This window comes from Ambystoma mexicanum, chromosome 7p (assembly GCF_040938575.1).
Source record: "Ambystoma mexicanum isolate Mex_15411 chromosome 7p, UKY_AmexF1_1, whole genome shotgun sequence".
NCBI lineage: Eukaryota > Metazoa > Chordata > Amphibia > Caudata > Ambystomatidae > Ambystoma > Ambystoma mexicanum.
Genome location: NC_090939.1, coordinates 448,247,315 through 448,260,257, shown reverse-complemented (window position 1 = coordinate 448,260,257; position 12,943 = coordinate 448,247,315). Strand labels below are relative to the sequence as shown.

Here is a 12,943-nt window from a genome sequence, read left to right as displayed (position 1 = left end):
GCGGTCATCACCTGAGTCAGGTGGGTCGCAGCGAGCTGCAGTTTGTCCTGGTCAGCGTAATGGACCTTGCCTTGTTGGTCCCGCAGGCCCACAATTGTATTGTTCCTCTTCGCCTTGGCAAGTTTGGCCACTAGTAGCTTATTTGCTTTGTTGTTTTTAGCATAGTAAAACTGTTTTGCTTTTGCCATTTGGTGGGCAGTGTGTTCGGCATAGTGCGCCTCGATCTTTTTTTGTGCTATCCGGATGGCCCACTGAGTTTTAGGGGTCCAGCTCTTCTCCTTATGGGTCCTTTCTGCATTTCTAAGGTCTTCCTCAAGGCCCTGGCGAGTTTGACGTTTGTGTCTATGATAGGCCGCTCCTTGTGCAATCAGTTCACCCCACACTACTGCCTTCATTGTGTCCCAAGTATTGGTGGTATAGGTGTCCTCACAGGGGTTCTCCTTAAAGAAGTTGGTGATCGTGGTTGCGATCGCGTCTCTGAGTGGCATCTCGTTGAGAATCGGATCATATAGAGTCCATCTGCGCTGTTGGAGGTTAGCTGGTTCCTGCACTCGGATTTCCAGGGTCACCGGAGCCTGATCAGACAAGATTCTGGAGCCAATTGTCACATTGTTGGTGAACGTGAAGATTTGTGGAGACACTAGAAGAAGATCTATCCTGGAGAAGGTTCTGTGGACATAAGAATAAAAGGAAAAGTCTCTTTTGGATGGGTGGAGTACTCTCCATGAATCCACCACCCCCAAAGTTCTAAATAGTTGTAGGAGAGCCAGGGCTATGGTGAGGTCTCCGGCACTGGGTGGGTGTGACTTGTCTTTCATGGGGTCCGGGACCCCATTGAAGTCCCCTCCAATCACTATCTGGCCTTCCAGAAACGGGGAGAGAGTTGTACTCAGGGATTCATAGAACAGCGCCTGGCCTGAGTTGGGTGCGCATACGGAAATTATAGAATAGAGTTGTCCTAGTAGTAGGCATTTCACTGCCATGTACCGCCCCTCCGGGCAGCTTATAGAGTCTAGAATTTGAGGGTTCAGTCCCCTCCCAAATAGGATAGCTGTGCCACCCCTCTTGGAGTTCCCAGATGCGAAAAGTTGCTTTGGAAAGTTTCGGGAGCGTAGGCGGCTATGGTCCGCCGGCAGCAGATGGGTTTCTTGTAGCATAGCCACTGCTGCACCGTCGTTCTGAAGCTTCTGTAGGATGGACCTGTGTTTGGCGGGTGAATTTAGACCCTTGACATTCAGGGAGATGAACCTCGGAGCTTGATGTTCTGGGGCCAGTTCTGGGGAGGTTGACGAGTCCTGGGGGGAGAGGGGGAGATGTAGAGGGATCAGCCATCATGTCACGGAGTCCGTGGCCATTCCTCAACCTGCCTGTGGGGTTTTTTCTCAGGCCGCCAACGGGAGGGCCGAGTTTTAACCGAGGGTGGCTGACTTTTTGCGGGTCTAATGCCTCCCTTGGCCAACGGGGCCATAGAACAGTGTGTAGCCAACATGGCTAACCTTACAGGTAATCTTAGTGGTTTGTTCCAAGGACTCATAGATGGACTGTGCCTTGGAACCGGGCATGGACCGTGGAATAATGCCCGCTGCTTTAAGGATGAAGCTTATCTGTGTTCCTGAGGGTGCTGATCGGATCATGCTGCTGGGCTGCGAGCCGGTATCGAGGTGGAAGCTCCATCATGAAGTCGCGTTCGGCTATTTCCTTTTCCGGAATCTGGGAACCTTCGACCAAGAATCTTGTTTGGGATTAGGGAAGGCCACCAGGTTTGCGTCAGCCGTTGCTTCGGAGGGCAGGAAAGACGAGGGTTTGGAAGCATCTGGGCGCAGGATGTCGGTAGCATCTTCCAGGTGGCTAATTATCCTGAGTGAGCCCTTGTAGGAAAATTGCAAAGCTGTGGGAAAGAGCCATCTGTAGTAGATTTTTTGAGCCTGAAGAAGGGTGGTTAGAGGGCGAAGGGCTCGCCTCTTTTGAAGAGTAAGAGGAGGAAGGTCCTGAAAGATCTGAAGGGAGGTCCCTTGGAATGTAATTTCGTCTTTGGAGCGACTTATTGCCAAGATGGCTTCCTTCGTGGTAAAGAAGTGCCCCTTAGTGATGACGTAGGGGGGGCCATCCGATTCCTCTCCGCATCGGGGGTTCAGCCTGTGGGTGCGATCTAGGAGAAGCTGTGAATCTTCGAGGTCAGGGAGGAGAGATTGGAAAAAGAGGCCCACATATTCAGCCAACCCCTTGTCTGGGATCGAAGTGGGAACCCCCCCGAATACGGAGGTTGTTGCGCCGGGCCCTTTTTTCGAGGTCCTCTTGCTTGTATTCCAGGATGTCGTACTTGTGCTGCAATAGTCCAATTGAGCGTTAAACCTCAGTTAGCGCGGAGGCATGATCTTGGATATGATACTCAACAACTCCCATTCTTTGTTCAACCTCCGAGACTTTTTTATCTGTGCATTCCAGTTTAGTTGTGAGTTCCGCCATACAAGAGCGGAATTCTGATTTGATATCCGCCATGAATTCACGTATATCTTCTTTGGTCGTCAAAGGTCCCTTGTTATCTAGGGATTCCCGTGAGATAGAGGGGCAGGAATCTTGTTTTTTAGCTTTGTCGGAAGCAGTCAGCAGAGTTGCTATGTCCGAAGACTTGGTGGTCTTTTGTTGCTTGGTCATCGCACTGGTTGTCAGCGGCGGGACAATGGCCGCCGGGAGCGATGTAGCGGTGAAAGTAATTACAATTTTTGCTTTTTATAAATGTAAGCTTATTTGTTCCTATACAGAGAATTCTCTGCCCAACCATGGAGAACATTCAAGTGCATATCAATCTATGAAAGATATCAATGTTGGAGAACTGTAGTTGCAGGTAAGTAACGTTTTTATGTCTCATGTACACTGGCTTCCAAGTTACCGTTTTATATGCAGTAATGTGCTCTTTGGAAAATTAGTAATTTTTTTCTGCTGTAAATGTGTAGCTCTTAGAAGCTTTCTAGTTCCTGTGAAGATTTGAACAGATTTGGAGTAGCAAGCAGTAACAACATAAAATAAATGTGTATTATGTTCTATTTTATTGTGCAGACCTGTGAAAATCATTCGCTTATTGGCAAGGGATACAATAGAGGAAATTATCTATAGACGGGCTGTGTCAAAACTTAAATTGACCAATACAGTTATTGAAGGAGGACAGTTTTCTCTGAAAGGAAAATCAGAAGCAGAAGCCGACATGCAGGTAAAATAGTAATATTTGTTCGTATGAACGGTATAATAAAAGGCATTGCAGGGACTACCATTGTTATTTGTAAAGTATTTATACAGTGTTAAGTCCTTTCTGATTACATATATTTTAGGGATGTGGTTTTAGTTAATATACAATAAATGCACGAACTATCATTGAGTAAGCCCAGCAGGTTGCTGGCGTATATGATCATAATAGTAAGCTAGTACTGACGGTTTTCAACATTGTAAAATGGTGCTGTGCCCACAACACGAGGGAACAATCATATTTCATCACATTTGTATTTCAAGTATAATTCTTTTTTTTTTAAACTTGATTATTATGATATACTGGTTTTTAAGGAATTCTCTTCAGTCATTTTGGATTGGAAATTTGAAAATGCTGTACACATTTAACTATGTGATTTTACTCTTACAAGTGTTTGGACTGTCCCTACCTTCCCCCTTTAAGTAACATTTCTATTAACCAAACGATATTACTGCTACACATAAATCACCTTACCATACTCCTACAGTCTTCCGTTCCTATGGAATGATGACATTTAATGTCCAGCAAGGACAGTTAGTTACCTATTTTGCACAACAAAGAAAACATTTTGGAAGCCCTTGAAAATGTTCCACTCTTCCCCAGAATCCCAAAGTGGCTGCTTGATTTCCCTCGGATGAGTTCATATTCCTCTACTTATTGCACAGTGCCTATGGTCAATGTTTTTATTTCATCTTGAGCTCCTAACATTGTCCCCAAACCTAGCTGAAACTCCCTTCATGTACGACCCAAGCCTGTGCTTTTGAGTTATATCTTGACTGCCTGACCCCCCCACCCCCACCACCTCCCAGTCTGTCCACAGCAATAGTGGACACAGGAGAGTGGGACAACACCTGAGGGATGCTACCCTCATGAAAGGGATGCTGTTGTGAACTAGCTCGAACTAAATAAGTCCATGGCCATACATTCCACATGTCTTCATTATCAAGCAGGACAGCATCATTTCGACATTTAAATACTCTCGCAGGGCTAGAAAACATCTGGCATTCTAGAATGTAACTCTCACCCAGTGTTCTACCAAAATATGGGTAGTTTTGGCCCCACGTTTGGCAGCAGTATAGGCCTTGCTAGCAAGCTATGTTCCTTCCACTCTTTCCCCTGGTTCACACGCTCACTACTGGCATTCCACTTCATTGTATTTTGCCTTCCCCGCAACTATCCAGACACCAGTCAGGGCCTGTAGGATGACCACGCACTAGTTCAAAACGGATTAACCCTGTTGATTCTGTGTGGTACGGTACAGTATGAAAGTAGAATGGTAAGAAGCTAATTTTGTAAAGTGTCATCCATTTTGCAAACAAATCTGGACAAGCTCTTTGAGATTTTGATTTAATCTCGCAACTAAACGGCTCCTTTTTGGGAAGTATAAAGTGATTGTGTCGGTAAAGTTACTAGCCCTGGAGAAATTGCATGCCCTTGAACGTAGACTGGACACCATTGTCCGGCACAATCACCTCAGGGAGATGTTCTTAACACTCGTATTGGTAGCTTCCTTCAGTCTACAAGGCTGACTAATTACATGCAATGTTAAGGGAGCACTTGAAATGAGACTGAAATATTAATATTGATGAGTCTTCGTATAACACAATGTAATAGCACTATCTCATTGCAAAAAAGACAGCCATTCCTCATGCTTAGCTTCTTGGACGTCGCCTTGCAAATTGCGTTTAGTTCCCGCCTTCTTTTACTCCCTCAAAGACATCGGGCCTCATTACAAGTACTCCGGTCCGGAATTAACACTGCCGGTAAAACCATACCGGCACCGTTTGCATGTCCGCGCAATCATGACCCGCGGCCCCGGTAATAGCACCACCCTAAACCGCCACCGCGGAAATAGGGTTCCCCTTAATTCCGCCTGCACGGAAACCCCTCCGTTACCGGCAACACGAAACACCGTGAGCATCACAACTAGCGCGGACACGGAAATACCGGGAAAAAAATGGCGGAAATACCGTGATCACGGTGGCGGAACCGCCGCCACCGCGAACATGGCGTTATACACTGCCGGCTGAACTGAATCAGGGCACAGGTGCACCAAATCAGCCCAGCTGGACCTAGCAGGCCACTGGGAGCCAACAAAAGGGCCACACCCAGCCCAACACAACACAGAACCATGCAGGCAGCAGGGCTAGTAGCACTGGGACTGGGCCTACTCAACCAACAGGCAGTACTGCACATGGTGGCAGCAATGGCGCAGAGGAGGAGGCGTAGGCGGAGGAGGCGCAGGCGGCAACCAGCCAACCCTGCAGCTATGGCAAACCCCATTGCCCAGCCAGCCCGACCCCGCCGCCAGCCACCAATACCACGCATCAGGGCCTCACCCTGGAACCTCACCCCAGGACAGATCCACACCCTATACCGGCTGGACCGTGCAACAATCATGCACATCACCGCCATGATTGAGGACAACATCAGCAGCCTAATTGACACCCCCACCGCCATCCCCCCCCCTCTTGAAGGTTGTCTCAGTTCTGCATTTCCTTGGCACTGGCACCTATCAACACACGGTTGGTGAGCTGCACGGCATATCACAACCGTGTTTCTCAAAAGTCCTGGTACAGGTACTGGATGCCATGTTGCGCCATGTGTCGGAACACATAGCCCTACCCCGCACCCTCCCCGGGGTCATTGCCACCAAGTTGGCCTTCCATGCCAGAGCAGGCATGCCAAATTGCATAGGCGCAGTTGACTGCACCCACGTCGAGCTGACAGTACCACATGCAATTGAGGCGGTGTTCCGCAATAGGAAACAGTATCACTCTTTGAATGTCCAGATGGTTTGTGATGCCATGCAACTGATTACACACTGCTGCGCACGTTTCCCAGGCTCATCACATGACTCAATGGTACTGCGGAATTCCACGTTGCCACGGTACATGGAACGCTATGCCGGACAAAGCACGTGGCTATTGGGTGAGTACAGCTGACGATGCTACAACCCTGTCGGAGTGGTGTGTGTGTGTCCAGGCAATGAGCATTGTGAGTGTGCCGCTGTGACCGCACATGCATCACCCCCCTTCCATCTACCAAATACACAGCGGATGCCAAACATCATGAAGGAAGACATGACAGGGCACCACAATGTGCCCGTGCACACACTGCCACAGCCAATCCCGTCACTGTCCCATGAACCCTGTGCCACTGCAGACACCCACCCTCAATTGAAACACTGCCCCAAAAAGCACGAGAGGCGTGTACATGATACGACGAGTATTTACTACTTCCGTACAGTGGAGTCACTCTGCCATGTGTGGACAGCACTGCACCATGACATGCACACAATCAAATGTCACCCGCAGGGCACAGCAAACATGCAAGTTAATGTGTAGGCCCATATGCAGTCAGCGACATTCCTCGTGATGGCCAAAACATACCTCCAGACACTGCATGGTTCATATGCATGAATGAATGATGATACAAGAATGCACAGCAGCAGATGAGGACATGATGCCACAAACACTGACATGTTCCCCCATCTACATCCCATGTAGGTGATGCGGGATATGCACTCACGCCATGGTTGATGACACCTGTACGGAGACCAAGGAACAGGCATGAAGAGGCATACAATAGGGCACATATCCGCACACGTGGAATGATTGAGAGGACATTTGGACTGCTGAAGGCCCGTTTCCGCTGTCTGAGCAGATCTGGCGGATCACTGTTGTACAGCCCAGTGAAGACGGGCAAAATCACGCTGGTATGTGCCATGCTGCACAATATATGCCTGCGCAGGAACATCCCAATGCCACCAGACGCAGATGAGGAAGATGGGGATGGGGATGGGGATGGAGATGGGGATGGGGATGGGGATGGAGATGGGGATGGGGATGGAGATGGAGATGGGGATGGGATGGCACTGCCTCCCCCTGGGGGTGCACATGATGGCCAGAGAGCACGGGATGCCCTGATTCGCATTTACTTTTGAGTCACAGCACATTCACAGTAATGCACAAACATGGTGACGACAATGAATTAATAGTTGCACTGCAAAATAAATGATCAATGTCCACACATGTATGTCTTGATTTGAAATGGTGATGTATTGATGTAATAACAACAGGGAAGAAGGTGCATTGGTTAGGGAAGCTGTACACCCGGGGCCACCCACCACCCAAACGTGCCCACCCAGAGCCCATTGTCCAAACCCCCAAAACTACCTACCCCACCACCCAAACGTGACCACCCCTCTCACACCCTTGTAGTCCACATGTGTCCTGCACTGCCCCACACACATGCCATCACTTCCGTGTGCGCTTCTGTGCAACCTTGCCCAAGGGACCCGTTAGCCTACTCGAGCGCCTCCTTGGACTGGCAGTAGTGGAGCTGGATGGGGTGGTAGTGTTTGATTGGCCAGAATCAGGGATTGAGGGCATCCGTGCCAGATTCGCCTGTTGGCCAACCAACATGGCCTCCACAAGCCTGGAGGTGTGGTCATTGCCCTCCCGCACATGGCGTGCAAGGGTCACTATGGTGCTTGCAAAGCGTCCAATGGACCTCGACAGGCGACGCACTGAGGCGCTGTAGCTCTCCCTCTGCAGCCTGGATTCCTCTAGCTGCCTCTCCACCAGCTGGGTGAGGGTAGCCTGCTGGTCCTCCATCCGCTGCATGCGGGCATTCAGTTCGGCCATGGATGGGGTGGGCGACCTCATGGGACTCCCCAGTGAAGTGGGGCTGAACCCCAGCTCATGGAAGGAGCCCAGGTCTTCCAATGTGGGCATCTCCCCCTGTGGCCCCGTTTCCAAGTGCTCTTGCGGGGCACTGTTATCACTGCAGGCCGCCCCCTCTGCAGTGCTGCTGCCTTCGGTGTTTTGTTGGGTGGCCATGATAGGTTCCTGTGGCACCTGTCTGGACTCAGCCAGTGTGGAGATGGTGGGGATGTTGGTGGTGGTGGTGGTGTGCTGCACATCTGTAGTGGCTGGTAATGTGGCCAGAGGTGCAGAACTGCCGGCAGCATCCTCCTGTGTGGTGGCGGTGGCTAGTGTACTTGCCGATGCTGATTGGCTGGCCTGTTGTGCAGTATCACTGTCACTTGAAACGGCTGTGGGGACACAAAGGGCATGCAATTAGTGTTGTTGTGGTGGCAGATGGGTGCATCACATGCGTCATTAAGATTGTACATTGAATAGTGTTAGTCACATGCATCTGATTGCTGGTGTCTGCATTCAGTGACATTGGTTGCCATACGGATCATAATGGGTCCTTTGGCCCACACATGCACTGCCTGGGGGGGGGTGGGATTGTTAATGGGTCCTTTGGCCCACACATGCACTGCCTGGGGGGGGGGGGGGATTGTTAATGGGTCCTTTGCCCCACACATGCACTGCCTGGGGGGGGGGGGGTTGTTAATGGGTCCTTTGGCCCAGTACTCACAACTGCATATTTACATGTGGCATTCATGTTTGGGCACTTACTGGCATCTGCAGGTGGGCTCACTCCTGCCTCAGCCTGCCCAATCCCATGGATTCCCTCTAGGTGGAGGACGCTGTTGCAACGCTCCTCCCATGCTTGCAGCCTCAGTGGGGAAGGGGGTCCTCCGCCTGTCCCACTGCTGCGTTGGCGGTGCGTGGAAATGAGGTTGCGTACCCTCAGCCTCAGGTCGTCCCAACGCTTGTGGCAGTCCTTCACGCTCCTCACTGCCACGCCCACAGCGGTGCACTTGCGTGCAGCTTCGGCCCACACCTCCTTCCTCCGCTGCTGTGTGGCACGCCGTTGGTCGGCGCTGAACAGCATCTCAGCATTGTCCACAATGTGCTCCACCAAGACGGTTAGCTCCGCCTCGCTGAAGCGCTGTTTGCGCTGCCTCTGAGCAGGAATCCTGGCAGACATGCTGGTGGTCCCTTTTGGCTTCTCAGAGTCAGGATTGTGCTTGTGCTGGCTCTGGATGGCAATGGATAGTGCTTTTATATGATGGCCGCCTCTCTGTTTCCTGTTTTGGCGATCATGGTATTTCCGGTTCCGTGTCCGTGGCGGCGGAGGCGGAAACGGGTTTTGCGCCACTTGTGGCTTCGTTATTTCCATTTCCGTGGGGTATTCCGTGACGGCGGTAACAACGTTTCCGAGTCCGTGTGGTGCGCGCGACCGACAGCGTGTAATCGTGCGGTTTTTCCGCACCCTTGCGGACACGGAAACGTTTTTACCGCCATCACGGATTTTGCACGGTCCCGGACTGGCAGGTTGTAATGAGGCCCATCATCTTTCTACTGAGCCTCCTCCCACACTATACCACCAAGCAAGATTTATTGACCTCCATAACTTCTAAAATCACATTTCGAGTAATCCCACTCACACTGTTTTCCATGGGCAGTCTGTATAAAAAGTCTCCTTCAGCTTTACGCCTACCAGGAATATACTCTACCTGGAAATGATATTGCTGCTGTTAGGCAGAATCCACTGCAGTTCCCTTGGGGAGCACTACAGCAGATTAAGACTACAGGTATATGCAATAAATTCCCTTTGGTATCAGTCTGTACCACAAAGATTTAGTTGATAGCTGTGGCTGAGCAGTCAGACTTCTCTCAAGAGGAAGATGAGCAGTATTCAGGGTTTACACATTAGGACTACAGTACTATGGTACAAGGAAACACTGACCAAAGCTTTGTATTAAAAAGAATATATATATTTATTTTACACACTTCTAGTTCAACACATAAATCACTGTTATCAAAGGAAGTTAAAACAGTCAAGAAAAGTATACACAACTCCCTCCTTAAATTATAGACAAGTTTGTGCCAGAGTGAAAACTGAGCAAAATGGCAAAGGTCAACCAAGCAAAAATGGAACTCTAGTAATTTCTCAAAAGGGAGGGAAAGGACAAGTTATGCAGAGTTAACCTCTTAAACACACGAGCAACACTTCCCAAGTTGATTGTGAACAAGTTAGGCAAGGTAGCACTTTAGCAATAGTCATACATAGGTGAAAACTGAGCAAAATGGCACTTCAGCAATACTTAAGAGGGAAGGAAGAGTGGTTATAAGAGTTTTGGGTGCACCAACACAGTTGAGGATGAAAAGCAATCTAGTGAAGGCAGTTGTAACAGATTTAGCCAAAGTCAATAGGCCTGTGCCAGAGTTAGTGGTACAGGGCAATGTGCCCAGGATCAAACTGCTCTAGTAGCTGCAATCAAGTCTTTGGTTTAACGATTCAAAAGGAGGGTGCAGAAGGTAAAATATAATGTTAGTCGATAGGGGCGGCCAACCCAGGAGGTAGGTAAAGGATTTCAAACACCTTTAGAAGTACCCCTCGAAACGGGAGGCCTGGCGGAACAATGTACCTGAAAAAGTGGAAGCGGCTCCTGCGGTGGCAGTGGTTCCTGGCAGTTCCTGCAGTTCGTGTTGTTCAGCAGCGGAAGAGAGGCTCTCGTCATGGAGGAAGGTTCGAGTTACTGCAGTGCCCAGAGAAGAAGCCAGCCGCGGTGATGCCAAAACGGATTAAAATGTACGCTCCTTTAAATCGCGGTTGTGGTGGATGGGTGCCTGGCTATCTGGTCTCCGAGTGCAGGGCACTGGCGATTCGACCAAGGCAGGTCATGGAAGGCGATTGGCGAACTAGTTGGCCCCACCAGCTCAAGGGAAGAAGACTCTTGCAGAGGAAGATCTTCTGAAGTCGTTGGAGAAAAATGGGGAGGATCTGCAGCAGGGCTTTACCGGTGGATCAGTCGTTGCAGTCGTTGCAGATGTCTTCAGAGTCTCTCCTGTTCGGTTTCTTAGTTCCAGTGGCGACGTCTTGTCCTCCAGTCCTCAGGACCCTGCTTTTATGCAGCAAGACCCTCATTCATTCAGCCTAGCTGTCACTCACACAGTGGGGTGGCTCTCCTGGTGGGAGAACCCCCCAGCCTATCAGGGCAGAGTGCGACTTGGGTTGCGGAGGCAACCCTGTACAGGGTGCCTATTCCCCCTCCGACACATCCTGTCATCCCAGACTCAGTGTCAGCTGCTGGTGGTTGCCTCCTTGATATCTGGGGTAATCAGCCAGTGCTTCAGTTTGTTATATTTGAACCAGTCCATCCCCGTCAAACCCAGCTCTTGTATATAGACCTCAAAAGTTCTAAGGGTCTGTCCCTGATACATATCCCCTATCTTTTGACAGCCTACTCTTTCCCATTTGTTGAATGCCCCCTTTTCCATCCCCGGCCGATATTCCGGATTTCTGAACTTCGGATAGAATAGGGATGGTTTCATCGTGAGGTTCCCTCGTTTGACTGCCAAGTCCCATATTTCCACCCCTGCCCCAATTATCTCACTTATCTCAACATTTGGGTGTCTGTTTTATTGATTTAGCCACGTGAGCCCTGAGAGGGATGATCCCGCTACCGCCCTGTCTTGTCGTGCCCATGTTTTATGTACCCCTTCGGCCAACCATTCCCTCATGACCCGTAGCTGAACTGCCTCGTCGTACCTATGGAAATGTGGGAGGGCTAGGCCCCCCCTCGTTCTTTGGAGCAGTTAGTGTACACATTGCTACTCTGGATTGGGACCCTGACGGGCAGTGCCTGAAAGTAATAGAACAGCTTCAGTAGGAACATCATTTTTACTGTTGTCATTCTCCCCCACCATGATGTTGTGAGGGGGTTCCATTTCATGAGGGCGAGTTTAATGTTGTCTAGCAGGTGTGGGTAATTCGCACCATGCAGTTGCTCTGTTTTTTGTAAGGGTTATGTCTAAATATGCTATGCCCTTTTCCGCGTTTTTCAATTGTATTTTTATTCCCAGCCTGTTCATCACTTTGGAGTCTACCGATAAATTTAACATTTCCGATTTTTGTCTGTTTATTTTTAACCCAGATATCACCCCGTATGTGTCCACTTCCTTCATTATTACCAGCAGTGATTGTTTTGCGTCGGACTTTGCCACCCGCATATTTGTTTGTTTATTACTTGTATGCGCACGAGACCCAAGGGTTTCAGGGCGCATTGCATAAGACAACTTGCTTGGTTACAGAAAGTACAATTACATAGGTATATTTCCATAATACAAGGTATACAATACAGAATAAGGTGATGTTACATAGTCGGGGTACAAATACTATATACAGTTATGGTGACACATGATTATGTACAAGTGTATAGTAGACGTAGAAGGGAGTTGTTTGGGAGAATTCTCTGTTAAGGCTAATTTCCCAAACCTAGTGAGTCCCCCAGCAGCTTTGCTGGATTTTTGGGATTTATTTTTTTTCTCTTTTTCTCCCACTCTTAGACCTGATTTGAGAATGTCCTTTGACTGTGAATGTGTTTTATGGGCTATGGGGTCTTTTACTCCATAGGGCTTCATGTGTTTTTGGGATGTGTGTTACACAGTACCCTCAGTGCAGTAACACAGGGGTGTCCTAGTGACCCCCAAACATAGATTCCATACCCTGGGACTGACTACTGTCTCCCAGGGCATGTAAAGTCACCATTGGCTTTACTAGTCTCAAATTGTGAACAGAACCAGTACAAACCATCATATTGTGTAAGTACTGGTAGGGGTAATTCGATTGCCCCTGGGTTTGTTTTGCAAGGGGGCACTGTCCAGTCCCCCCTTGTCGAGTTTCTGGCTGGTGGCAGTGGATACCACGCGAAATATTCCACCGGAATATTTCTTATGGGATTTTCCCATTGATTTTAAACGCACCACTTTTTGGTGCAATGTTAAAGATACCGCCGGGTTATTTATTTAATATTTATTCCCCGGTTGGGTCTTTTTG

At 49.2% G+C, this 12,943-nt stretch overlaps 1 protein-coding gene across 1 annotated transcript in view; it reads left to right on the top strand.

Moving 5' to 3' along the window:
• Positions 1–12,943, top strand: part of CHD1L (chromodomain helicase DNA binding protein 1 like) — a 1,245,724-nt gene that overhangs the window by 441,854 nt on the left and 790,927 nt on the right. The window contains exon 14 of the mRNA XM_069636461.1: positions 3,058–3,208. Within this exon, the coding sequence (XP_069492562.1) occupies positions 3,058–3,208 (151 nt within the window). The remainder of the gene's footprint in view (positions 1–3,057; positions 3,209–12,943) is intronic.